We start from the raw sequence: 27,966 nt of genomic DNA on the forward strand, positions 1-27,966 counted from the left end.
TGAGACCTTCCCAGATGACCTGGGAAGCTGCAAACTTTATACATGGGGAGAAAAAAAAAAGGCAAAACAAAACACCACCCCTGACATAGTCACAGCTTCAATGTTACATTGAGAGTTGTTGATTGGTTTTAAAGCTCCCTTGCATTATTCCTGAGCTCCTCCTGATTGCACCCTCTCCATCCAAGCCCATAAGATTGCAAGTGATCTGTGCATCTTGTCTGATCAATTTACAAAGAATAACTGAAGTGAATCAAGATACTGCACTTCCACAAAGAGCAAAGACATTTGGAAGTGGTTAAATGACCTTTCTTGGCTCCCTTGTCCTGGTTCTCATCTGCCCATCTCACTTTGGTGGCCACTGGGCCATTGCCAAGGTCTGGTTTGACACACCCAAATCTTGTGCTGTAAACCCTTCAGCATCAACATTTTCCTGATTAGGGATGATCTCAAGTGGAGCAAATCCCACAAATGCAGTTTTAAATGTGCTGAGGTGTTTTGCAGGAGTGGGCCCTTCCCTCTTGCTCCTCAGAGAAGGGATAGTTCTTGGTCCTGTATTTGTGTAGGACCTGGTATGGATCTCATGAGGATCTCTAGCAATAAAAGCAATAATAAAACCAATAATTACTTTGCCTTAATGGGTCTCTAATAATTGTATCTAATTCATTACCAAAGCAGGCTCTAACTGCCTCCCCCATCACAGTCAGGGAAGCAGAGCTCAGGTGGAACCTGTAATTTTGTAATTGCTCCTCTTGTTGGAAGGAGCTGAGTGAACTGACAGTGGCAGCACTTTAATTCTCTTGTCCTGTGAGTATCCCTTGGTCTGTCACCTCTGGAGTTTGTCATCCTGCATTGGCCATCCCTGCAAGACGTGGCTCTGAGTGATTCCTGGCCTTGGAAACCATGTTCAGCCTCCCTCCCACAATGACTCCTTACATGGGAATCCCCAAATGTGAGTAATTAATTTGCCAGTGATCCTTGGGAAAACATTTCCAGCATGAGAGCAAACACTGGAACTGGAACCCAGAGAGGTGCTGGGATTTCCATCCTTGGGAATATTCAAAAGTTGCCTGAACAAGGCCTTGAGAGACTTGATCTCATCCCTTCTGAGTTAAATTATTCTGTAATTTGATCATTAGAAGCCCTGAGGAAGGGGACCCATCAATTATGGTATGTTTGTACCCCACCTGAAATGGTGATGCTCATCTGAGATCAGTCTCTCACCATCCTGATACCAGAACTGGCTTGAAAAATACAAAATCTCCTGGGCCAACAGCAGCTCTACAACAGTTTTTGGTCATTGAAAAGGACCACAGAACCTGGTGTATCCAAACTTCTGCTTCTGGTGCAGAAAGGAGGACAAAAGAACTAATTTCTACCCCTAAAGAGTTGTCCTCTACCCCTAAAGCTGTCCTCACAGCCCCCAGAGCTTCACCTTTTGAAATCAGATATCTTGTTCTGTTAGCAGGGACTTGTAAATGCTCCTCACTCTGTTTCAAAAATAGTTTTTCAGGCTTTGAGGAAGGCTAAAATCCAGTTAATAAATCTCTACCAAGGGGACATAAGGCAGCTATGTTCTGCAGGGATTTTTTTTCCTTCTGGCATTATAAGCAGAGCTCTTTCTGGCATCTCTGAGTGGGATTTAAGGGCAGGAGAAAAATTCCACTGGAGAATTTGGCTTTGAGGGAAAGAGGAGGAGCACAGCAATCGGGAAGGGAAGGTAGAACCAGTGTGAGCCTCCAGATGGAAGGAGAAATAGGGCTGTGGTTGGTCTGGACTTTTAATCCTTATCAGGAGGCTCCACTTCCTCTTGGGGCTTTCCAGGGTAGTTCTGGACCTCTCAAAATCTGGCATGAGCCACGTGGCATTTTGTGGTGCAGGCTGCGGTGTTATGGCCAGGAATTCACAGCCAGCTCCCAGGAGAGCTTGACTGCCATTTGCAAAGGGATTTACTTAAGGAGGAGTTTGGCTAAAGATCTTTCTGCCAATGGAGAAACACCTTTGTGTTTTCACCTAAAATTCTTTTTTTTCAGGGCTATTTCTGGCCTCTTCTCTAAAGCCGAGCAGGTCGGAACAAAATCACAGAACTTAATTTCTTTGTATTCATGTTTCATGAATGTCTTTCCCTCATCTGTAATTAGCACTAATGAGGCTAAACATTGCATTAGCTCCACAAAACAGTGGGAACTGGTGCAAACACCACCCAGCTGTTCCCATGGCACCATTGCCATGGTGCTTTTCTCTAGGGAGTGTGGAGACTCTGTCACCCCTACAAAACACTGCAAAGCTGAGCTATGGAGAGAACAGGGAATGTGGGAGGGTTCAGGACTCTCCAGTCATGACCAGTCCAGTTGAATCCTTCTCCATAGAGAAGCTTTTACACCATAGGGAGGAAAAGGGTGAGTTCAAGCAAAGACAACACAATGCCATTCTTTTGCTTCAAACCTGTCCGTGGCTCTCCTCTTCACCAAGTCACGTGCCTTAGTTTGTGTGGAAGAGCACTCCTTGTGGGAGTGTTAAACAGTGGGAGGCAGAGGGTGGCACATTTGGGAGGGTTGCACAATCCCCCTTAGAGATTTTTCACTTGGTAGTTCTGTACTCGAGTTCTGGATGCGGGGAGGAAAAGAGAGGAGCTGGGAAGGCAAGAAAGGTAACAGAGCTTGGGAGCAGACAGAAACCAGAGTGAAGAATCTTGCAGGATGAGGTCTCCCAGGAGCTCTCTGCGTGGACAGGCAAAGCTGTTCTTCCTTGGAAATGTTGATGCAAACGTCAGGGAAGCATCTGGTGAAGCACTTGGGCTGCCCAGGGGAGCTGTGGCGTCTGCCCTGCTGGAGTTTGAGTTTGTTAAACCAGAGGCAGAGCAGTCAGGGCTGGATTAGGCAAAGATTGATCCCTTTGGGAAAAGGGAATGAGTCCTTAGCATCTCTTCCAACTCCATTTGCCAGGATTCCCTGGTAGCTGAGAGCCTTATGGGCAAGCAAACAGTCGAGTCTTGTTTAATGGAGTTGTGCTTCTCTTGCAGGCAAGCAAGTCTGTGCACATGTTTGATAAGGAAGACAGCCCCTGCCACCTCCAGTAGGGGCTGAAGCCACTGCTTGTTGCAAAAAGTGAAATCCTAAAGGATTAGATGTGGGAAATGGTCATGAGCCAGCTGTTAGGGGGAAAGTGGGCACTCACAGTACAGCCAAAAATAAGTGACAGTCAGATTTCATCAGTGGCATCCAAACCAACATGAAAATAGGCAAAATAATTAAATTATCTGTCTGAAAAGCAGTGGCCCAGCAGCGTTAGAAGAGCATCGTTCACTTGCTGTGCTCTTGAATCATCTCTAAACCTGGCTTGTTGCTATCCATCAGGGAAGAGCCCAGCCATTTCCTCCAGGATTTGATGGCCAGCATGGGTCTCATCTACCTTCTTCCAGAAGGTTCCTTCTTCCAAAATCCTCCTTTGACTTTGGACAGACCTACTCCAGGCTCAGCCAACAACCTTTCGGAAACACAGTCCCATGATTTTGTAGTGATAAATAGGAAAGGAGTTACTATTAAATACAGACATTCATGAGCTTTCCAGACCATCTAGAAAAATGAAGACAATGCTCTGCATGTGTGAGCTGAGGAGGAAGGGGGATGTCTCTTTTTTTCTCTGCCCTACATCATATCAAGTCCACTAAAGCCACTAAAGAATCTCTAGTGAAGTCTGTTCAGCAAACAGTCCTGGAACTGGCTCCATTTGGTGGAAGATCACTGAATTTGGGTCATGAGAAGACAATGGCATTTTCTTCTGTTCAGGAAAAGAATGGGTGGTGGCAGAAGAAGTGTCCCTGTTCCACCACTGTCTGAGTCTTAAAATGCCATATATTTAATTGTTAAATAAAACTCAAGAACTGTGTCCGTCTCTGTGTTTCTGGCTGTTTCATAGTAAGTGGTGACAGTCAAATAGAGAGGCTCATTTAAAGTGGGGAAAAAAAGGCTTCAAATCCTTGAGTTACTCTGAGATTTGAGTCTTCTCTGTTCATTTCATAAGATCTCCCCTACACCTCAGATAAGTTCTCTTTACCTCTTTGCTGGAACATCTCACAAGGGGAGAGAAGGCAGGAGAGCAGGGGAGGTGGAGACAACATTGACTTGATGATTATGTGGCATCTTCTTCATCTCTCAAGCAGATCAGCCTGGAGTTCATAGGGAAAGGGCCAGGTTATGCAGTTATGATGTCCCCATGGTTCTCAGCCAGCACCAGGCTGTTCCAGGAGTCCTGTTTGGAGCTGGTTTGGGGAGACTGGCTCATGGCTGACTGGTAAGCCTGGGGGGAAAGCTTCAGAGCTGAGATTGCAGGGTGAATGGATGATCCATGTCCAGACATGGCAGAGACTGAGAATGCCTATGGAAAAAGGAGAATGCTGTGAAAAAAAGCTTCAAAACCTTAGAGGACCATGTGAATCCCTTTAGTGTGGGCTGGTGCTGTTGTTAAAATGTGTCTGGATTTGCTGCAGGGCTGGAGATTGCACCCTATGTGGGATACTTTGGCCAAGCTCTTTCTTCCTGTCTCCCTTTCTTTCTAATTCTAGAAACACAGAAGGATTTGGGTTTGAAGAGGCCTTAATGATCATCTCCTTCCCACACCCTGCCATGGGCAGGGACACCTTCCACCTTCTCAGGTTGCTCCAAGCCCTGTCCAGCCTGACCTTGGACACTTCCAGGGATAGGGCACCCACAGCTCCTCTGGGCACACTGTGCCAGGGCCTCACCACCCTCACAGGGAAGAATTGCTTCCCAATATCCAATCTAAACCTCTCTCTTTCAGTTTGAAGCCATTTCCCTTTGTCCTATCACTCCAGACCCTTGTAAACAGTCTCTCTCCATCTTTTCCCACAGCCTCCCTTCCGGTGCTTGTCTTTAAGTACCTAAGTAAAGTTATGAGGATGTTCTCCCCATGTCTACCACCCTATTTCCCTTTTTTTTTTTTTTTTTTCCCACTGCTAACACCTCCCCTCAGTACCTGAGAAACGGGGCTGGGGTGCCCATAGTGAGATGAGAGCCCAGGTTCTGTTTTGATGGGGCGCATTTCCTCGGTGGTCGTGGTGCTGCTGCTGCTGCTGCTGGTGGAGCTGGTGGTCGGGGTAAGACTCTCGCTGCTGGATGGGCCTGGGGCAAAACCAGAGGGTAAAACAGGCTCTTTGCAAAGACCTTTCAGCACAGAGTTGTGCTCACTCACCCAGAAGTGTGTGGTAAAAATAAATTTTAAAATAGTTGGAAGGGTGTTCAGGTATTTAGACATTCCCCATTTTTTTAAAAATTGCCCTTTTTTGTCATTGGATTTCTCTAGTTCGAGGGCACTGTGGTTAGAAATACAAGTGCACACACAAATACACATAATAAAATAAATTCCTTCATTTAAAACTTACCTGCTGGTGCCTTTGTTTTGTTAAGGTTCTTAGGCTTGCGTTTCCTCGTCTGAATTCCCTCTTTTCTCATGGCTAAAGGCCTTGGGACCTGTGAGTCCAAATGGAACAGCATATTGGTTTCTGAATGTCCTTAAGGTCATCTAAGAGAACGTGATTCCAGTTCTAACTTGTGGTTGAGCTGGTTTAAATGAAAGCAACAAGATGGAGCCCAAATTCCCTGGTCAAGAGAGATTCAAGATGTGCATCCAAATGGGAATAGGAAGATCACACCATGGTATTGAGTGTTTTAGGGCCAGAAGGGAGCTACAGCTCATGTGTTTGTGCTTCAGACTTGGCTTTTTTACTAAAATGCCTGAATTTATGTGGGAAGAAGCTGGGCCTAGTTTTATTAGGTTTTAAGACTTATTTGCAAAGGGGACCTAATTAGTAAGTGAGAAATACGCAGCATGTTCACCCCCTTGCAGGCATAAACACGACATAACCTTGAGGGGGATTAAACCCAAAAGGAAAAGCAGTTCTGGGAGAGCACAGAGCTATGTAAAGAACCCAGCCCCCAGCCTGGCGCCATGAACAGCCTCCCACAGCAAGGATTTACCCCGTGGAGCTTCATGTAGAGCCCGCAGGCGTTGCAGACGGGCTCCCCCTCGGCGTTCCTGCGCCACAGCGTGGTGGTCGTCGTGTGGCAGTTGGCACAGGAGAGCCCAACGCGGCGGGATGCTGACTGTGGGGACAACAGAGCAAGCAAACAGTGAGCCCTGCACTGCCCTCACCAGCTGCACCCCAACCAGCTCACTCCACCACGCCTCAGGGTTCCCTCTCCTCTTGCCTCTCGTATTTCTCTGGCTTTTTATCTTTTTGCCCCTTTGCAGTTGTCCGGCTGCCTCATTCTGCCCCTCTTGCCTTTCCCTTGACTCCAGGAGGTCTCAGCTCTCCTGGGCCATCTCAGATGGCACCAGAGACATGAAATAGAATCATTGGAAAAGACCTCCAAGACCATCGAGTCCAGCCTGTGACCGATCCACCACCCTGTGACCCTCCCCAGAGCACTGAGGGCCACATCCAGTTGTTCCTTGGACACCTCCAGGGATGGGGACTCCAGCACCTCCCTGGGCAGCCCCTGCCAGTGCCTGACCACTGTTTCAGTGAGGAAATTCTTCTGGATGTCCAAAGTGAATTTCTCCTGGCACAGCCTCAGGTTCTCATCCTGTCCTCTCATCCTGTCCCTGTTTCCTGGCAGCAGAGCCCAAGTCCCACCTGGCTGCCCTCTCCTGTCAGGGAGTTGTGGAGGGCCAGAAGGTCACTCTGAGCCTCCTTTCTCCAGAATCCCACAACACCTGAGCAGAGCCCCAGATCTCCAGCAGCTCTAGTGTCAGCTTAGAGACCCCCTGCACATGTACACACCTACCCTAAGGTGTCTGGATCCCAGACCATCCCGCCTTTTCCAGCTCCTAACCCTTTCCAGGCATCGTGGCTATCCCAGTAAGATGTTATCAATACCATAAATGTTACATATTCCTTGCTGGCTTTATGCTGTGCTGTTTATAGAGCTCAAGGGGAAGATAAAAAAAAAGAAGCTTCCAGTAGTGTTTGCCTCCTCTTGATAAAGAGAGATAATTAATAGGAAGTCTGACTAATGAATTAGTGCAGGGAGCAGACCCAAAGTTCGTTTTCTGGGTGAACTGGTTTAGTCAGGCTCAGAAGGCAACAGGAGAAAGCAACAGGCTTGAAGCCATATAAAATACAAGTTTTGAGCTGGGAAACAGTGGGAGATGGAGGAAGAAATCCTCCACACCTGCCTGACTTTTGCCATCACCCTTCAAAGCTCAGGCCCTAGAGGCCAGTAAATGAGAGAGGGAAGGTCCTGGGTGCCGGGGTGAGATCCTGCCCGAATCATTGGGACTCTGGAAAGGCGTTTCACAAGAGGGCGCTCGGTGCCCGTGGCTGCTGGCAGCGCTCAGGCTGCCGGCGTCACTTTTGTAGCTCGCAGGGACGGCCGGGTTTGGGCACAGACAGGGCTGAGCGATGCAAAGGGCAGGGCACTGTGGGGATGGAGCCTCGAGGAAAACAAGGAGTGTGGAAATCTGGCTTTCCGGTGGCTGCTTTTAGCTAGGGTTCATGATCAGAGAGTGTTATGGAATCGTAGAATGTTGTAGGATCATAGAATTTTAAGGGGGTAGAAGGGATCTTAAAGCTTATCTAGCCCCAGCCCCCTGCCATGGGCAGGGACACCTTCACTAGAGCAGGTTGCTCAAGGCCTTATCCAGCCTGGCTTTGAACACTCTCAGGGCTGGAGCATCCACAGCTTCCCTGGGTAACCTATTCACCACCCTCACAGAGAAAAATTCTTCCTAATACCAAACCTAAATTTCCCCTCTTTAAAGTTGTACCCATTGCTCCTTTCCTGTCACTCCAGTTCCTGATGAAGAGTCACAGGTTCCCTGTAGGACCCCTCAGATACTGGAGGGGGCTGTGAGGTCTCTGCAAGACCTTCTCTTCTCCAGGCTGAACAGTCCCAACCTTCTCAGCCTGTCGTGATGGACTCATGTCATTGGGGACACAGAGACCTTCCCAAAATCCCTCACCAAAACATGCAGGGAGCAGCAGGATCATCAACACTGAGCTCACAGAATCATGGAAAGGTTTGGGTTGGGAGGGACCTTAAAGATCATCAAGTTTCACCCCCTGCCATGAGCAAGGACACCTTCCACTATGCCAGGTTGCTCCAAGCCCCATCCAGACTTGTCTTGGACACTTCCAGGGATCCAGAGGCAGCCACAGCTTCTCTGGACAACCTGTGCCAGGGTCTCAGCACCCCACAGGGAGGAACTTCTTCCTGATATCTCATCTAAACCTGGTCTATCAGTTTGAAACCATTCCCTGTTGTCCTGTCATCCTTGTAAATGGTGTCTCTCCATCTTTCCTACAGGCTTCCTTCAGGAAAGCTGCAATTAGGTCAACCCAAATTTTTTTCTTTTCCAGGTTGAACAATCCTGTTCCTGTACCCCAGGTTCCTTGTGCACACCCCACCCTGACCCCAGAAGCTTTGGGATGCCCTGACCTGCCTTACAATGGGCGCTTCACCTCACTCAACAGATCTGGGAGCAGAATATCCAAAAAACATATCCAGAAAAGTCACCATGAAGTGAGGGGCTCAACCAGCAGTGACCAGGGACCCCTGTGGGTAAGAGAAGATGGACTGGTGCTGTGCTGGAACTGGAAAGAGTTGCCATTCCTCCAAATATCCCAAAATCACCCTGTGTCCTACAGCCCCTTCCACTGCCTGGCTGAGTGTCTGGAGAACTTCTCTGGGCAGTACCAGGGCTTGGAGTATCCCAAGCATGAGAAAATCCAGCTTGTTTTGAAAATCTGGACCTCAGCTGGGCAGATGGGAGTTAAAACACCCCTGGCATCTCCAGCTGGCCGAGATCTCTGTGCCTCCTCCTCCCACATGTGTGATCTTGACTTACCAGCCTCCTCTGGGGTTTGAACAGGGGCCGGTTGATGCCGTTCATCTTGTGGTAGAGCCCGCAGGCGTTGCAGAGGTAGTGCCCCGTGCCGTCCCTCCTCCACAGCGGGGTGGACATGGCCCCACAGTTGACACATTCTCGCCCCTCGGAATAATCATCAAAAAATTCTGCTGCCAGGATGGGAGAGAAGGGAAAAAAAAGACTCTGTTAATTAGGTGGCTGTACCTGTAATTGATGCTCTGCTTCTCACTTTAACCCAGAAGGGATATTTCAAGAAATCACAAATATTCAGATTTTATAGGTTGCAAGAAAGAGATTTTATAGAAATCTTTTGCAAGAAACAGCTCTTTATTTCCCAAGGAAACCCCCCTGGGATTATTGGGAAGAGAGACTCCTTTCTTTGTCATGGCTGCAGGACTTCTGTGGCAGCAGGGATGGGCTGGGACACAGATACAAGGAGGCTCTGATGTTATCCAATTTTCCCTTCTGCTCTGATGTTATCCAATTTTCCCTTCTGCTCTGATGTTATCCAATTTTCAAGATAGGCCATAGCCAGGAGAAGCAGATCAGGGCAGGTGAACAACCCTGGTTACAATCAAGGCAGATTCCTGAGACCACGAATAAACACAAACCCCACAGAGCAGAACTGCCCAGAGGTCAGGCAGCTGCATCTCAGCTGGGCAGGGAAAACCATTCCAGGCACTCTGCTCCCCATGGGAATATTCCTCACCCAGCCCCTCTGCTGGGGGGAATGGCTGCAGGGGAGGAACCTCCAAGGGGAGGTTCATGTGCCTTCACCCCGTTCTCTGCATGGAAAACATCTCCTGAGGTGCAGGAATCCACATGTGCAACTTGAAGGTTCCCTGCCCATGGAAGGGGGTTGGAAATGGATGGTCTTTAAGGTCCCTCCCAACCCAAACAATTCCATGGTTCTGGCATTCAAACCCCAGCTCAGGCTGACAGCTAACAGGGATTGTTGGGAATTTATGTGTGTTAGAGGCTCAGCTTTTGATGGAATCTGTATTGTGTTTGATGCCACACTCCAGGGCTTGCTGCATCCACCCACTGCATTCCTGGTACATCCTGCACTGAGGCTTGGCTGCAGCTGGGATTTGAGGGACAACTGGGAATGGAGTGATGGGAGAAGGGGGAATGCATTTAAACTGACAGAGGGCAGGGTTAGGTTGGATGTTAGGAAGAAATTCTTCCCTGTGAGAGTGGGGAGTCCCTGGTACAGGTTTCACAGAGAAGCTGTGGCAGTTCCATCCCTGGAAGTGTCCAACACCAGGCTGGACAGGGCTTGGAGCAACCTGGGAGGGTGGAAGGTGTCCCTGCCCATGGCAGGGGGTGTGGAATGAGATGAACTCTAAGGTCCCTTCCAACCCAAACCATTCTCTGAACTGCCCTGGGCTGGGCCAGTCCAGTCCCTCTGGCTGTGGCAGGACCAGGAGGTTCCAAGGTCAGCACAACACAGCTCAACTGCATCATCCTTTGGAAAGACACAGCTCCCTCCCTGTTCCATACAAATCCTTCCAGACACCAAGAACTTCACTGTATTTTTTGCTTGTCCACCTGCTTTTTACACAAAAATCTCAGCTTCCTGCTGGAAGACAATTGCTCCCCAAGGAGCAAACCAACAAAATTTGGCTTCTTCAAAATTTGAGTTGTGCCTCAGTCCCGTGTGGATTCTCTGATGTCTAGCAAGGGTTATGTTCAGACGTGGCCTTATTTTCTCTTTTCCCCAGACTATTTTTGGAAAATCTGCAGGAAACTGCATAACTGTGAAGCAGCCAAAGGACAAAAAAAATTAATGAAGTGGCGCCAGTTAGCAGAGAGAAATATTCACGTGAGCCTAATTCTCCCTAGGAAATCTGGCTAAAAATGGCAAGAGATTACACCATGTGCCCAAGGGGAAATGGTAGAGAACACTAATTTATTGTACCCAAGCAGCTCTGGATCCAGAAAAGCAGGAATCCAGTATCTTCCCAGCAGTTTAGGAAAATCTCACTACCCTGGGGCAATTCTGGTGGTTTCAAAGAGATGGGAATCCCTCCAGGTGATTTTTGTCCACATGGATTCAGTGATACCATAACCCTCACTTTCACCCTTAAAATGACAATTGAGTCACAGCCAAAATGTAGATCAAATAAACTTCCTTTGAAAAGAGAAGGGATTGAAACAGCTGGTCAGGAAAGAACTCGTTTCCTTGAAAAATCTCAAGAAAGGAAAACATTTCACTTTTTTTTTTTCATCTTAGAAGTTGTTGAGGTTTTTGATTATAATTTTCCAAAGAAAAAGCCAAAGTATTTTTGCAGTAATTTTTTTTTTCCTGTAAAAAATGCCTTCTTCTTCGAAAATAATTCAGTACAAGGTTGTGGACATAATCCAGGGAGAATTTAGCAAAGCAGAGGTAATCAAAAGGTAACAGTTAAAACTTGAGTGATTTGAGTTGTGTCTGTGAATAATTACAAAATACGGTCTTTCTTGGAAATTTTTCCACCAGAAAACCAAAATACAAAAGTTTTTCATAGAAGACAAAGGAGAAAATTCCTAACAGTCCCTCAGAAATGTTAAGAATTTGACTAGTTCTTGAATAAGAAAGTCCCTCAAAAAAATGTCATGTATGGATATATTTCTGCTTTTAGAAAAATGTAAGTGTCCTACCTGCTGGCAATAAATAATTTGTTGCCAAGAGTTGAGTGTTATTTCCCAAGAGTGGGAGGACACCCAGCTCCAATGCCATGTTATTTTCAGTGTTGGTTTCTCATCAACACCCAAAACACCAGTGCAAACCCTCCTTGAGACCTGCTCTCCTTTCCCATCTGCATTTGGCTGATATTCTTCCTATTTCTTTGGTGCCCTTGGGTTGGGTTTTGGGGTTTTTCCCGTTTCCATGGGATTTGGACTGGAGCATCTCTCTCAAGGGACTTCCATAGAATCACAGAATGGTTTGGGTAGGAAGGGACCTTAAAGCCCATCTCATTTCACCCTCCTGCCATGGGCAGGAACACCTTAAACTATCCCAGCTTGCTCCAAGCCCCATCCAAACTTTCATTGGTTGAAGTTTCCAAAACTCCCCTTCTTCTTCCGTGGCAATAACATTTGTGAGACTCTCCCCTCTCTGCTGCAGGCAAAGGTGATCCTTGTGAACGTTCATAAACAGGAATCATTGGTGTTTGAGTCAGGTAGGGACAGACTTTGTTCCCAGGGGACACCGAGGCTCCAGCAATGGGCGGCTCTCCCTAATCACAGCCCCTATCAGATGGGTGTGTCCCTGGGCACCACCCAGTGCTGAGTCAGATGACACCTGCCAAGTGCAACCTCATTAAGAATATTCCTGCAGCCCTGACAGAGCAAGGAGAGCTCCTTGACCTCGGGAGATATCACCTGGAGGAGAGATATCCTCACCTGCTTCAAAGAATGCTTTGGGATGGCACAGGAGGTGTCTTGAACACTGCTGGAAGTTGGTTTAGAGATGATGATATGGGATTGGTGCGTGTCATTTATTGAACAAAGGGTGTTTGGGCCCTAAGGAAGTGGGAAACAAGGGACTGGATTTCTTTCTAGAAGAAATTATATTTTTATAATTGTTATTTTGTATATATACAATTAAATAAATAAATAAATAAATAAATATATATATATATATATATATATATATATATATATATATATATAATTTCACTGCATCAGTGAGCTCCAGGACGAAGTTGCCAAGGGGAGCTTTCTGAGCTGTCCTTCTGGCCACACATCCCTGCTGCTCTGAAGAACCCTGAATATCTACAAAATAATGAAAAAGCATCACCTGAAGACCTGCAGCCTGTGCAGTTTGATATGGGTGGGTGTTCAGGACCCAGGAAACCAAAATGTTCCCAGGGCTCAGAGCCCATAGGAGCTGGGATCTCCAATCAGGCTGAGCTAAATTGGGCATGGAGGTCACTGGGCTTCAAATGCACTAATTGTTTAATTTGTCACTGTTATTAATAATGGGGATTATGGAGACTCCCCAGGAAAAGGCAGCAAAGTGTTTCCTTGGCTTCTGGCTCAGGGGCTGGAGCTCTAAATCCTGGCATTATGAGATCCCCTGACACTTATTCCTTGTGCTTTGCAGCCGGGAAGGGAAACGTTTATTCAGGCAGCAAATGGCCCGAGCGGCTCCCGGAGGGCCCTGAACAATGAGGGGGGAAGGAAAGGCTCCCCCAGTCACACTCAGGGCAATAATTTCCGTTCTGTGGCACAGGAGCCGCTGCCTGATAATGGAGATTTATGGGTCCATCCGGTGACCTCTGGAATGGCCTTTCTGCTGGAAAGATTTACTCCCTCTCCTGAAGCCAGGTACAGCCAGCACTGGGACAGGGTTGAGGGAAGGATTTGCTGATCAGGCCGAGAAGGACGTCAGCCCACGGCTGGGGGAGCCTCATGTGTGCTGAGTGGCCTCATCTTCCTCTTTGAATGTTCAGCTCCCCCACGTGCCTTTGCCAAGCCCTTATCTTGTATCTTGGGATCATTCAGTCCTTTTTATGGGCTGGGTCCCTGGTGTTGGCTAATCCTGATGGCCTTCTGCTTAATTCTTCATAAAACCCTGCCTTTAGTCAATGAAGGAGCTTCTCACATGAAAGCAGATCATGAAATCTCACTGAATGACCAGTGGAGAGGATGGATTGTGTCCCATCCCCATCCTGGTCATCAACTTGCTGTGTAATATGAGATTTTTTTTCCCCCTCACATCTACTGTTTATGAGCACTGCAAGGTCCCCAGGGCAGGAAATGTCATTTGTGTGTTGCACAACAGTCTGCTAATCTTGGGTGAGGCCTTGAGTATGCTCATGTCAGAAATACTTTCCACAATGGGATATCCAGTCCCCAGGGAGCCAGGAGTGACTCCTGAGTGGGACACAGGAGTCTGGTAGGGAAAAAAGAATTCTTGGATGTGGCCCTTCGTGACACTGGGTCGTTGGGAGGGATCCTTCACATCCACTGAGATCGGACAATGCTGAGGTCATCAAAAAGGAAAATTGGAGCTGGTCCTGCCAGCCCACACCTCCAACACCTCTGGCTCACCAAAAGTCTGAGGAATTTTGCCTTCCCAAACAGGACAACCAGATATCCACTTGCAACTCAACCCAAGGCTTGAGCCTGGAGCGTGGCTTGAAGTGACTTCTTTCCACCATCTCTGCAAACCCCAACTCTGCCAGCCTGGCACTACATCCATTCCTGAGTCCAGACCTTTGGGCTTTCTTTAGCAACCCATCCCTGGAAGTGGTCCAGGCCAGGTTGGATGGGGCTTGGAGCAACCTGGGATAGTTGAAGGTGTCCCTGTCCATGGGAGGGGGTGGGACTGGATGAGCTTTAATGTCCCTTCCAACCCACTCCATTCTGGGATTCTGTGATTAAATCTCTTTGCACAGGGGAGATCATCTTGAATGCATAAACCTGATGGATCAGGAACCTAAGGAATCATAACAGAAAAAGGAAGGATTTTGAATCCTTCAGTTCAGAGCAAGCATCCAATTTATGAATTTCTCTTCCCACATTATCCTGTGGAAAGGGACAAAGAGCCCTCCCTACCCTGGTTTGAGTCAGACCCTCCTGCATGAGAAACAACGAGGTTGTCTTCTACTTCCCTCCAACCCCCTCCTGCTTTCACCCTCTCTGGATGGAAAGAGACTTCCATTAATATAGCACTGGAGTTTTGTTTACAGCTGGAGAGATATTTGATATCAACAGTTCCCCCTGCAGAAGTGTCTCCTCAACCCAATGAAGCAACTCAGCAAAGGAGGAGCTGTCCTTCAAACACAGCCAGGCCACTTAGAGGCTCTAAACACAGCCTGAGAGCAGTTTTCCCAGCAGAGAAGCAGTTTCCTAAAACAATTTGTTATGATAAGAGGTGAGAGCCACGATCCTGTGTATACACAAACCCCAAATGGACTCTCGGGGGCACTCGCAGCTGAGGCAAAGGACATGGACACCCTGGAATCCCACCCAGGACACCCTCACTTTCTGCTTCGAGGGACAGCCACAACAGCATGCCAGGGGATACAGGATTTACCATTCCCAGCCACTCTGTCCCAAATACCAAAATTGTTCCCATTAAAAAGTGGCAGTTTGGAAATCCTTCCTATTCTTCAAGCCTTTTGGGGTCCTTTAAACCAGCATTTTGCTTCAGCTAGAGGAGCTGAAAGTCACATCTTCTTTTTCTTTGAGATGGGTTGAGGTGTTTCCATGAATTGCGTGATTCCAGAAGTGGAAGTTTCAAGGGGAAAAGCCCATCAAAAGGTTTCTGGTCAGATCACATCCCAGATAAAAGGGCTGGTTGATCCAGGATTGTGGCACAGAAGGAAAAAAAAAAGGAGAGACAAAAGGGGAATGGGCAGGGAGTGACCAGGAAAATTTTAAAATCCCAAATTTATGCATGGTGGAGCTCTGTAGCCAAAGGAAAGCTGTCATTGAGCCATTGAGCTTTTTCTTTGTCCATGAGGACATCACCATCGTGGCACACAGGCTGGGATCAGAAAGTGAGGAAGGAGCTGAGGGAGCCAAGGGTGTTTCTATAAAAGCAGGTTTTGCTCATTGGCTTTTCCCCCTCTGGTCCCTCTTATCTTCCTGTTTCCTCTAAGACAGAATTTGGGGAAAATTCACCCAGGGTTTTAGAGATTAATGGGATCTAAACACAGGGAGAGCAGGACAGTGCCTGTCTGAGCAGTGCCCATCTCTGGGCTGGGAGCTGTGGGAATGTGGCTCCCTGCTCTCCCCTGCTCTGTGTTAACAGAAGGCATCATCCACGTGATTGAGGATCTGCAGAAGTGGGGAACCAGGTAAATTCCCCACACTTTGCCAGAAACATGGTTTCAAGCAAAAAGCATCATTGTACAGCCTCACAGAAATGGCTTGGTGCCATCCCAGAAAGTTTTAGGGTTTATCTGCCACATCTGTGGTGGAGAAAATGGTGGCTGTGTACCCAGTTAGTTGCCTGGGCCAAACAGTTTTCCCTCTGAAAACATAAAGACCCTACTTATTGCTTATTGAGGAAACATTCACCCTGCAGTCTGGCTTTCCAGAAGGCAAAGAAATCTGCTTTTCCCCGGCTTCGCGAAACACCACGGCGAGACATTTCCCGTGCAACCCTTCCCAGGCCAAATGTTTCACGTCAAGGCAAAGGGAACATTGTGTCCCTCCCCTGCAGCACTCCCTGCTCTGCCTGCGGCAAGCCAAGGTCTGTGGCACACACCATTGCCAGCAGCCAGGAATACTCCTTTTCCTTCATGGATATGTTTTCTGTGCTTTGAAGGACGGTGGAGGTGGAAGCAGCCAAAGGACCAGCTGAGATCATGTGCAGGAGGGCCACGATGGGAAGGTTGGGCAAATTCTGGGCCTGGCTTGGAGCTGAGTTTTGGCTCTGCATTAGGATGCCCTTGAGCAAGGCTTTTCATCTCGTGGTGACGCTGTCCTTTCCCCATGACAATGAGTGACACTGGAGGTGAGCAAGAGGACAGCTTTCAAAAGCCACAGCTGGAGAAAAGAAATGGATGGAAGAAGGATGGGTGGAAACAAGCTGGATTTCTCTAAATCAGATCTAAAGAGTACTTTGAGAAGGGGCAGGACCTGGGAGGATGGCCAGCCTGGTTGCTTGGAAAAGCACTGACAGCTCTTGAGCACACAAAAACCACCAAAGCCCAGACCATCCAGCCCCGTGGTTATCCCAGAGCTGAGTGGAGAGAGAGTCCACACACACACACTGAAGGACCATGTTATGTGTATGTATCCCACATCCCAAAGGTGCACAGCCTGCTCTGAAGGAGACAGGAATGCAGACATCCCTGAGGGTCTTTTGGTGAGGGTCTTTTGGTGGCCAGCCTCCTGGCCACCTTTTAGAGACCAACCTGGTGTCCAACAGCAGCTTCTGCTGACTGTCAAGTTGTGCCTGAGTGAACTCCCACCCACCAAGGTGACCTCCCCTTCCTTACTCCTCCTTGCAGTTCTTATGCTTGTAAATATCCGAGGCTCCTCTGATAAACAGAAGATTCCTCCGCTTATCGACTGTCCAAATATTTTTTAACAAATCTCAGATTAGCATGGAGAGCCCAGGGAATGGGCGAGATGGGGTCAGCCACAGCCTGGGGTCTGCTTGGCAGGAGGCACCTGGAAACGGTCTTTCTCTCTTTTGACAAAGAAAAAAGAGCCACAGCCTTGCCCTCCTTGAAATCTGGCCCATCTCCAAGTGGATGTGCCCGTTGAGACTCTTCTTTGATGGCCTCAGGGAAGGGACGGTGGGGAAAAAATGAAGAGGATCAGAAAAGCTTGGGATTTGCAGTGCCATGATCCCTCCTGGGCAGCTGTCTCTGAGTTGGGAGCAGGTAATGGATCATGTGCAGCCATTCCTGGTGTCCCCACAGGGGACCACAAGCAGGTGTGCTGTGGAGTCCTGCCAGGCTGCTGCTCCGTGGCTGAGCCATGGGAATTGGCCTTATGGCTACAGGGTAACCAGTGAGCCAGGGCCAGCCACTGGGTAGGTGGTGAAGCCTGACCCTAAGCCCTGCCAGCAGAGTCCGGCCATGTTCAAATGTTCTGGGACCCCAATCCCATCCAAACTTCCTCCCAGGAGCTGCACCAGGAGAGGCTGGGCTCAGCCTGAGATGGTCTGTGCTTGGACCACGCCAGGGGCTAACAATTACCACAGAATCACAGAATATCCTGAGCTAGAAGGGATCCACAGGGAACATTGAGTCCAACGCCTGCCTCTGCACAGGACAGCCCCAAGATGGTTCTTCACCAGTGACTGAAGATTATGGTCTGTTGGGTTTTCATTAGGAGATGGGGGAATGTCCATCCTTGGGCTCCCCAAAGCCTCATCCACATGCCCTCAGCCACTGCTGAGTTGGTTGTCCTGCTAGGGATCTTAAAATGTGCATTTGTACAGTCCTACAACTCCAGAAACTCCACGTTTGTGGTGTTTGGGTTTTTTTTTTTTTTCCTCCAGATCAAAATGATAGACATTTATCTAAAGCAAATGGGCAAAATCTTTCTTGTAGAAATACAATAATACAATTGAATTATTCTTATTATATTTGTGGGCATGTGGTATACATATATAAAAACATATATATTTGTATATGTACGCATAACATATCCTAGAATCACAGAATGGTTTGGGTTGGAAAGGATCTTAAACATAATTTAGTTCCAGACCCTCTTCCATAGGCAGGGATGCCTGGGATGTCCTTGAGAATGCCACTGTAGCAAGTTAGGAATCGCTTCCAATCAATTCTTTCTGGTTTTGCTATTAAACTTATTATTATTCTGTGACCATATAGAACTTAGCTATATAGAATAGTGTGTGAACATAGATTTATATATAGGTGCACAAGTGCACACATATATATTTTTTAAAAATTCATTTTATATGTGTAAAACATATGATATATTAAAACACCTCACTTTATAAATATAAAACATGTCTATACCATGTGTAGGAATATATGAAATATGTAGGACTGCTCCACACATCCAATCCCTCCCTGAGCACGACAGCACCAACCAATACTGACACATCCAAACTCCAAACCCCTGTCCCAGTTTTGTTCTCATTTCACTGATTTAGACACAGGCTCTGCCTCCAGTTCAGAGTTGTTCCACTGATAAATCCCACTCAGAGAAGCTGCACCAGCACAAGCCAGGCCAGATCCCGGCCTCCCAGCAGGACTCCAGCCAGGGACAAACAAAAAGGTGTTTACTAGGGCTCATCACGTTAGAGGGGACAGTGAGTTTGTCTAACCCCTGGCCCTTCTCTTTTCCTTTTTTATTAGTTATTCTGGATGTTAAGTCAACTCAGCCCCCGAGCGGGGAGGGAGGAGGGGACGATAAAGCATCTGCAAAGGTCACTTCAGCAGCCCAGGCCAATAAAACGGCAGGTACTGAACTTATCAGGGCCACATATAACTTGCAGTTTTTCTAACTCAATTGATTGGACTTTTTATCTAAAATAACAGGCATTATAAGATAGGCGAAAGCCAAGATAAGGAGGAAAATTGAGTAGCCTCGAATCAAGATCAGCCTGGGGACAGGTTCAAACTCCCACACCTGCCCCAGAGGAATCAATGAAAGTTTCTTGGCGCCGTCCACTCATTTTGAAATGCTGCTGAAGTCGGGTGAACTTTGAGACCGCGGCGTTTATTCTGTGATTATAATTAACCTGCCCACCCGTTGTTATTGATTTGTGTGGAGGGAGGTGCCAGAGCCTGACTGGGATGTGGGTTTGGGAAGAGAAGTGCTCAGGGAGAGCAGGCAAGAGTGAGACCCTTCCCTGGCTCGAGGCAAAGGAAACAGGGTGAAATCCCCCTCCTGCTTGTGGTCCTACTTATTTTGGGAAGTGAAAAGACCCTCAAGCCCAGATCTTCATGTCCAGAGGGGCAGGATAAATTACAGCATCACTCATCTGTCCCAAGGAAATAATGAAGGACTGAAACATGGGAAAAGTCATGCCCAGGATCCAGAGCATCATCCCAGCCCAGGGGAGTGTGAGGAAGAGACATCCCACCCCCAAACCAGCTGCCCCTCTCATGCTCCACACCACCCAGGCATGTCCCAACCTAGAGTCCTTCCCAGCAGCCAGCCCCCCAGGCAGGCAGCCCCTGGGGCCAGCACTCCCTTCCCAAAATAATCTCAGACATCTGGGACCACACGTCATTTGGAGGAGTCCTGATGTCTGGGGCTCAGGGCCTCACTGATTTTTTTTTTTTTACAGCTCCAGCACTGCGAGCCCTGGATGTTGAATAATAGTGGCTCCCTGGCTTGCAAATCCAAGAGTCTGGCTTGGAAAGTCATTGGAGTTTGAATAATAAATATTAGGTTGTTTTTTGTTTTGTTTTGCTTTTTTTTTTTTTTTGCCTCATCTAGGATTTCAGCATGAAGGAATCAGGGTTTTCCAGCCTCTCCCTTGCCCAGGAAAGCTTTTCTTTCCCTTTCTGAAAGAGCAGAGCCTGACATATGATAACAAGACTCCGGAAGCTGGAGCTTGAAGGAAAATTGAGGTGCACCAAAGCACAAAGGCTGGCAACAGCCAGGGGTGGGCAGCTGGGAATCCAGCAAGAGGGAGATGTCCCCTGAACTGTCTGGAGGTGTTTGCAGAGCCAAAGGAGGCTCTACAGGTCAGAGGACAGCGTGGAATTTGCTTAAATATTATGAACACAGGGAGCTCCATGTGGAAAAACCAGGAAGAATTGGCAAAATCTTGCTTGGAGGGGCTGGTGTGGCCTCATTCTCCCTCCCTGTTTCAGCTCTGCCCCCAAATTTGGGTTTTAACCTTTAGGAGAGTCTGATGGCAATGGGAACCCAGCCCCATCCCAGCTCCCTGTAAATCCACTGTGCTGGAAGCATTGTCCAGCAGCAAAGGGCTGAGCCCTGGGAAGGAGAACAGGAACAGTGAGCGGCATCCCACCACGAGACCTCTCCTGAAATGCTCCCCCAGCAGACACCAACTTAATTCCCAGGGATTAGGAGGAAGCATTTCCAGGCAGCAATTTTGTTATCCCAGATTCAGAAGCAATCCAGTACCAGTCCCTGGTGGAGACGGGAGCTCAGCCCTGCGGGATCCCTCATCCGGCTGCCCTCACCCCACCTCTGCTGGAAAAATTATTAAATTTTGGCTGTCCAGGAGTTATTTCTTTTCCTCTTTCACAAACAAAATTAATTTCCGAGTCTCTCCCAAGTCTGGTGTAAGTGGTTCGAGCCCAGCTGGCTCTGATAAGGGTCTCACAAGCTTTAGGGGTGACTAAAAATAATTTAAAAAACATCCTGAATTCCTTCATGCTGCAGCATATAAACGAAGTCACCACTTCTCAGGAAAAAAAGGAAGCTCCCACTGGATTTTAGGGTTTCACCTCCCTGAGAACACATGTAAATTCCCATGTAATTTGCAGTGGGCTGAGTTTCTTCCCTATGGAATCTATTTGCATGGGCCTGATCCTGCACCAGCTCCCAGTGAGCTGCCCTGTGCTTTAATTCAGGGATAGATTCAGCTCTGAGCAAGGAACGTGGGTATTTTTGAGGTTGTTTTTTATTTTGTTACTGTTTTTTCTGATTTTTTAGGGGGTGGCTGATCCTAAAACCTGAGCAGGTTTGGCCTTAAAAAGACAGAGAAAGCAAAAAGAGATTGGAAATACCCAACTTGTCCCCCCCTGCAAAGACTTCATTCTACAATTAGGTATCCACCTCATTAAGCAAAAAAAAAACCCTCTGTGCCAGCAAATAATTGAGAAAAAAATTAATCACTGGGCACTTCTTGGAAAAGAAAAAATTATTTTTGCTTCCAGTTGACGCTGCCCCAGATTTGGCTTTAAAACCCAGGTCTTGCCAAAACCCCAAAGCTGAAACATTTCAGCGCTGACGACGGAGTCAGATCTGCATCCAACTTGGAAAATCTCTGCCTGGCTCTTCTTTTGGAGCACACCCAGCACCCGCCAGTTCTTTTTTTGGGGGATGAGAAAATCCAGCCCGAGCTTATCGTATTGAAAAAGAAATCGCCGCCGAGCACCGCGAGCGTTTAGAAAGGTGCAAGAGCGCGGGCAATGCTGCAAACTCAACGCACCCTGCAGCAAGGAGCTCTTGGAAAAAAAGGAAAAAAAAGGAAAAAGAATGGAAAAAACCCTGATATTTTGGAGTAGGTTTGAAAACACGGGTGTTTTCAAAAGAGCCTTTCATGCCACTCGTGCCAACGGTGCTGGGATTATTTTCGAGCACTGTCACGCAAGTGCAAGCACCAGTGTGTGGGGAGACCTCAGTGCTCAGGCCTGGCAGATAATTGGGTTTAATTTGTCATTACAGATGTATTTACAGCTCAGACCCGGTCACCGTGACCGATGATGTGGAGAAGCCTTGGAAAGGCAGGAGAAGTTTTCATATTTTGCCATAATGTGGGATATGATCGTAGACAGCTGCAAGAGTTCGGTGCCATGAAGCAGAAAGACCAGTTTTTCTTAAACTGAAAAAAAACCCCTCAAACCGACCTTATAATGAAATTTGCTTCTATAATTTGGGTTAATTTGGGAGGTCAAAGCATATTCTCACCTATTTCCCTGGTTATTTAAGCAGTGTTTCACACTCGCACACCAAAGGCAAATTTACACCTTCCTGCCAGACGGCAGCGCAGATTCCCACCCGCCGGCAAGGTGAATATTTGTCATTTCCAGATATTCCCATCTCTCTTTTTGCAATCCTGCAGGCATAATTACACACATTCCCCACTCCAAAGCAACTCGGACCTGTAACAACCCAACCTGGCCATTACAACCGAAGGGTTTTGGCAGCGTAATCGCATTTTTCGGGATCCCACGTCCCCAAAACGTGCGGCTGGAGCAGCAAAAATCTGCATTTCTGCCTTTCCCTCCCAGCATCAGCAAAACTTTCTTTCCTAAGCCTAGGGACTGAGCTCTTGAGGTAAGTTCCCACCTGGTTTTGAGCCCCAAAGGGGAAGTAGACTCTTTGTCAAGTTTTTTATAGTTCAGTTGCAAAAGCCTTGAAGAACCCAAGATTCTGGCTTCCTCTGCCCCTTGAATCCCCAGGAACATCACTGAGCAGGGGGAGATCCCTGAAAATCCCACTTCTGCATCTTCTTTCCAATAAAGAAATTGCGGGGAGGGGAGGAAACACTGGGCTGGTGGGCAGATTTGGGAATAAAACCTCTCAAAGTTGATATATTTGCATTCCATTTTTTCCGTACGCTTGCAAAGCTCCACAGGGCTCAAGGAGCAAAAGTTTCAGCCCAGAGCCCCGCACTGATGAGAAACAAAACTTCTGAAGGTTTTGGGACAATACAATCAATTTTTTAAAACTGAATTTTCTTTAAAATTGCACCTTTATTTTAATATCGTCCCTCAGAAACAATGGGCTGCCAACCTTCAGGCATGTAAAAAGCCACTTTTTCACCCAGTTTGGAATTTTATTGGGTATTTGGCACTTTGTTGGTGTTTTTTTCCGTACATCCTTAAATTTTCAGAGAGAAATGCTTTGCCCTTTCAAAATACCCCTCTGTATTTGGCAGAACGAGTTTTGGGGAGCCCCTTTCTGCCAGCCAAGCCAAGGTTTTCCCATCATCAGAAGAGCACAGAGGTGTCAGGATTAGGCCTGGTTTCCTTTGGAATACTCTGCCTGATAAACCCTCATCTGTTTCCAAGAATTTCACCTCTTTCCCTTAAAATTTCTGGCAAAAAAAAATGTAGAGAGGAAAATATAAGTTGTCTCTTAAAAAAAATATTGCTGTTATTGTTATAGGGATAAAGAAATCCACATGGATAGATGAAAAATAATTGATCCTGGTTTAATAAAGTCTTATATTAAGCACCACCATCCACTGCCTTAAGTTTTACTGCTCTACAAAAATTTGTGAACTTTTCTATTATATACTGCCCCTTGGCTGTTCAGTGCAACATAAGTTGTGCTTGGTAATACAGTACAATTTTTAAGTAAATAATTGAATTATTAATAGCGGTGACAGAGTGCCCGTGATGGTGTTATTTTTGTTATTATCACTGATTTATTTGAAATTTAAATTCTACTGCTTGGGGGGGCTTGGAGAGGGGAATAAACACTTGTGCGTTCAAGCTTGATCTTGCTCAGAGATTAGAAACCCTCATTCTGTGGGTTTCATCCCAAATCCCAGACTGACGGGTGACAATTAAATTAGGAGGGAGAGCAGAAGGTGGATTCAGACCCGGACGGGGGGAACAAAGCCCTGGGCGAACCTTCCCCGCCGGCGGGGCTGGGGTGAGAAATGCGGCTGCTTGCGAAACGGGGGATGGAGGAAAAGGCAGACACGTCCAACAGCCCCTTCCCGATGTCCTACAACCACATCCCGCTGTCCCACAGCCCCTTCCCGATGTCCCACAGCCTTTTCTGCCATCCTACACTCACATCCCTCTGTCCTATGGCCCCATCCCTCGAGGATCAGGGACAGGACGGTGCTGGGCCCCCCTCATCGCCTGCCACCCCACAGGGACCAGCCACCTTGTCCCTTGGTGCCTGGGGAAGGTCAGGGGCTGCTTGTAGGGCAGAGGGTTGCAACAAATGCCAATGAATCACTGGAAATGTCAGCCCCGGGATGCGACAGGGCAGATCTCTTAGCATCCCTGTGGGAAAGCTTAAGATCTGGTTCCCAATCTCTCCCCCACCAGCAGCAGAAAGGACATTTTCCAACCCAGTGTCTGCTCCAGGCTTTGATCTTCCCAGATGCTGCTGCTGTGTTCCAGCAGCTCCTGCTTGAGGAGCCCTGACTTCGATTTGGCCAAAAAAACCCCAAAAAACCAACCCAAAAAGCGCCCGCCAGGAATGCCCACAGCCCCGATTTATCCCCAACCACAGCAATACCTGCGCGATGCCACAGCGAAAGTAAAATCCCCGCTGTGAGCAAAATGAAATCCGGGATCGGAGCGTCCTTCCCCAGCCTGGAAAGATCCAGGAGGCAGCGAGGAGCTGCGGGATGGATGCGCTCGGACCCCCGTGCCCGCCCTCCATCCCCGCTCCCCTCCGCCTGGGGAAGGAGCAAGAGCCAAACTGCCCATCTAGGGTAATTTTGGGAGCGATTTCAAGAGATTTTTGGTGCTGGCGGGGAAGTCTTTTGAGAGGGGATTCTGCAGCTGGTCCTTTTCATGCCTCATTAAGTCGGGAATTCGCAGTAACTCCATCCCAGGCAACGCCTGGGGCAAGTTCACTGCCTCGACCACAGGGTCTGATCCTGCTCTTCAGGGTAATGAAATCAGTCACCAAACTTATCCTGAAAAGCCCAAATTTGGCATTTCGAACTCACACCTGGGAAAGTTTTCCAAACGGGCCCATGCGTTTTACCCATCCTTCCCAGTGCTTCATACCAGGGTTTAACCCAGGCAAAACTTCCTTAATTCAGGGAAAAACAAGAAGATTTGTATTTCTTTTAGTGTTATTGTCTTCGAATACGTTTTCACTAATCTTCTTTTCTCTATGTGTTGCTTTATTGTTACAGGGATATATTGCTATAAAACAGGGAGGAAAACGTCTTGCCCAATTGTATAGACAGGGAATTAGTTTCTGCATATAGTTGCCTATACTTGATCTTTATTTTTAAAAAATCGTCATAATTAAAATTTTGATGACCCCAGGGGTGCTCTGCATTTAGCGCTACTTGAAGGTGGTGGTTATTTCTCTGGGAAAAGAAAATGAGAGCGCTGAAAATATTTATATTTCACGCATTTAAAAGGATTGCATTTCCACCTTGAGATTCCTCGCTGTGCAGAGAATAAAATTACTTTTAGCCCTAAGAAAAGGCAAAGAAAGAGTCAATTCCACCCTTCCGGGGATTTCTCAGGTGCTGACCAGGCTCGGATGTGGAATTAAAGTGGGTGTGTGATGGGAATAATCCACAGCGGTGTCCCCCCCCCCCCCACTACATCTTTCGGTGCCTTCAGTTTTTCAGTGTTTATTACCCTTAAAATCATTAAAATAAAACCCTTTCCCAGCTCAGAGTCCCACAGCCAGCCTCTACGTGCTTTACTTAACCCCCCTTGATGCCCAAAGCGTCGCTCGGCTTCAAGGAGGGACCCGGCAGCGGCCGCGTCCCGACTCAGGGAGAAGTGGGAACGGGGCAGGTCTGGACCTTCAACTGCTTCCCGGAGGAGCCGCCTTCCAAAAATCCTTTTAAAACTCAACAGCTCTCAGGCAGTATTTTGTTTTATTTGGTTTTGGGTTTTTGTTTTTGGTTTTGGTTTGTTTTGTTGGTTTTTTTTAACCAAAACTCAGGCACTTTTGCTTTAAAATTCGAACGCTTTCCCATATCCAAGGCAGAGGCGTAATTAGCCGCATGCTAATGAATCCCGCGGATTCGGCTGCGCTGCCGAGAATCCGGCACCCGATTCGTCCACTGCCGAGAATCAAGACCTGGCCGTGGAGTCCCGGCTCCTTCCTCCTTCATTAAAAACCATATTTTGCACTGGCTCAACTCATCCCTTCTTCCCAGTGCTATTTAAAACCCTATATTTATTTTTTTTTGCCATCAAAATGCGGAGCTGCAGCACAAACCACCACGCTCAAAGCCTCCAAATGCCCTTGCGCTTTAAAAGCTGATGGGTGTTTCTGCAACTGCAATTCTTCATTTGCATTATTTTGGGTTTAGGGTATTTTTATTATTAAGAGCCCTTCTGAAATCACCGCAAAAAGGTGATATTTTTTTCCCCTCAAGGAAGAGATGGCACCATGGTAAAATACAAATATTCGTATGTGCTCCCTCATATTCAATTAATACTTGACTGTTTAATTCATACTGATTTTTTCCTCTACGATCTGCCTTCTCACGGCTTCCAAAAAAAAATTGCCTGATTGGCTAAAATTTTATCCTTAATCTGTTCCTTGTCTTGAGAAATTTTCTAGTACCTAAAGAAAAGCACAAGATGTTGGCAAGGCCAAGCCTTCACCGACACTCAACTTTCCTTCTTTTAACATCTTAAAATAGTGCCAAAGACAGTGCAAATCCCGCTGGACACGATGGAAAAACCATCCTCCAAAATTCGGGTCAGAGAACACAATCGTAAAATAGATCTGCAGACAAATTTGAGGTATTTTCTTTGTTAACCCCGACCCCAAAGCCGACAGAAATACCTTCATGGAGAGGAGGCGGGAAGGAAAAAAGGGTTTATGAAACCACCATGCAAAGATGTGCCAGCATTTCTCTCTCCTTTTATCCCTCTTCCACCTCACAAAATATAAAAGCAGTATTTTAAGCCATTTGGACCAATTCTTCGTTGTAGGAACCAGAGGAATTTAATGAAATGAAAGGCTCTGAGACTGGACTCAGCACAAGAGATCAGGGTGAGATTTTTTGGGGCAAGGAGACTCTGAAATACCAGGGTTGTGTTGTTCAGATGTGCCTGAGTTCCCCAAAAAGCACCATTATAAATGTGGATGCATTTCTTTTAATCCTTCTCCATCATCTCTCTCATCTCAGCTCTAAATTTCTCTCTGCTCTCCCTTTTTGTAGCCCAATTGACCTTTCCAAAAGAATTTTTTAAAAGATCAGAACGTAAAACAGCCCGAAGGGAAGATTCGGAATTCATGGACCCAACTTTGCTTTCTCAATGCTCCCAGTTTAACACCTAAAGCCAGCTCAGGAAGGGTCTGCCTGCGTCTCCATGGAACTTCGTGGTCCTGCACCCCAAAATTATCACAATCAGAGTCCCTAAATCCCCTCTGAGCTGTTCGAGGAGCCAGCAGGCCCTCGCTCCAGATCTCGGCTCATCACTCCTCGCCGCTCCGGGCCTGCCCTAAATTTCGTTTACTTTTTGGAAACTTTGAGGATGTTTTGGACTGGTGATTTTGCAGAATAAATAAGAATAAGGACCCCGATGCTTTCCAGACAGAGAGACCACTCAGACAGCGCCAACCCCAATACTCCAAATTCCTCCCTCCAAAAACCAAAACCTACTCACAGAGGGGTGCGTGCCCCAAAATCTGGAGGGGGGTGGGGGGTAACGGGGTGAAACTTTCCCTCCCATCCCTCCTATTTCCCAGCCCCGTGCTCACCGATGTTGGCGTGGCGGGCGGCCGCGGGCGTCCCTCGGCTCTGCAGGTTGTGCAGCATGGGGCTGTCAAAGGGCGAGGAAGTCCAGGTCGTGGCCATTTCTGGGCTCATGTAGGCCGGGTAGGGGCTGGAATAGGAGCTGCCGAAGCCCCTGCCGTACTGCTCCCTCCCGTTAGCAGAAAGGTTCAAGGAGCTGCTGTAAGCCGCCGCCGCTTCCCGGGAAGAGGTGGCCGGGATGGGGGTGCTGGTGGAGAAGGAGAACCGAGGTGACACGGGAGGGTGAGAAGATCCAGGGTTGTAAGCGGCGCTTTCGGCTCCGGGTTGAGTCCAGATGGAGTGGCTGGAGTGGACGGGGCTGCCTTGCTGGGAAGAGGCGCTGCTCTGCAGGTAGGGCAGGCTGGGGAGCATGGAGGTGACCCTCGTGGTGGGCACATAGACCGGGGACGCTGCGGCCGCGCTGTGCATGAAGCCACCTGCCCCCTCGTACGCCGGAGGGCCGGGGTTGGCTGCCATGGCTAAGCTCTGGTACATGTCGTGCGGGGCCTCCCCAAAGCCCAGCCGCGATC

At 47.7% G+C, this 27,966-nt stretch overlaps 1 protein-coding gene across 2 annotated transcripts; it reads right to left on the reverse strand.

Moving 5' to 3' along the window:
- Positions 1-4,191: 4,191 nt before the first annotated feature.
- On the reverse strand, positions 4,192-27,931 carry GATA4 (GATA binding protein 4). 2 transcript variants are annotated; one of them, XM_066545961.1, is made up of 6 exons: positions 27,403-27,931; positions 8,866-9,032; positions 5,994-6,119; positions 5,399-5,486; positions 4,993-5,138; positions 4,192-4,374 (listed from the first exon to the last, which is right to left on the reverse strand). In XM_066545961.1, exons 1-6 carry the CDS (start codon positions 27,929-27,931, stop codon positions 4,192-4,194), a joined length of 1,239 nt encoding a protein of 412 aa, XP_066402058.1. The 2 variants fall into 2 exon arrangements, with proteins under 2 accessions (XP_066402058.1, XP_066402057.1); XM_066545960.1 differs by having other exon boundaries at positions 8,866-9,035.
- Between the last annotated feature and the right edge of the window lie 35 nt (positions 27,932-27,966).

Source organism: Molothrus aeneus, chromosome 3 (genome assembly GCF_037042795.1).
Source record: "Molothrus aeneus isolate 106 chromosome 3, BPBGC_Maene_1.0, whole genome shotgun sequence".
Taxonomy (NCBI): domain Eukaryota; kingdom Metazoa; phylum Chordata; class Aves; order Passeriformes; family Icteridae; genus Molothrus; species Molothrus aeneus.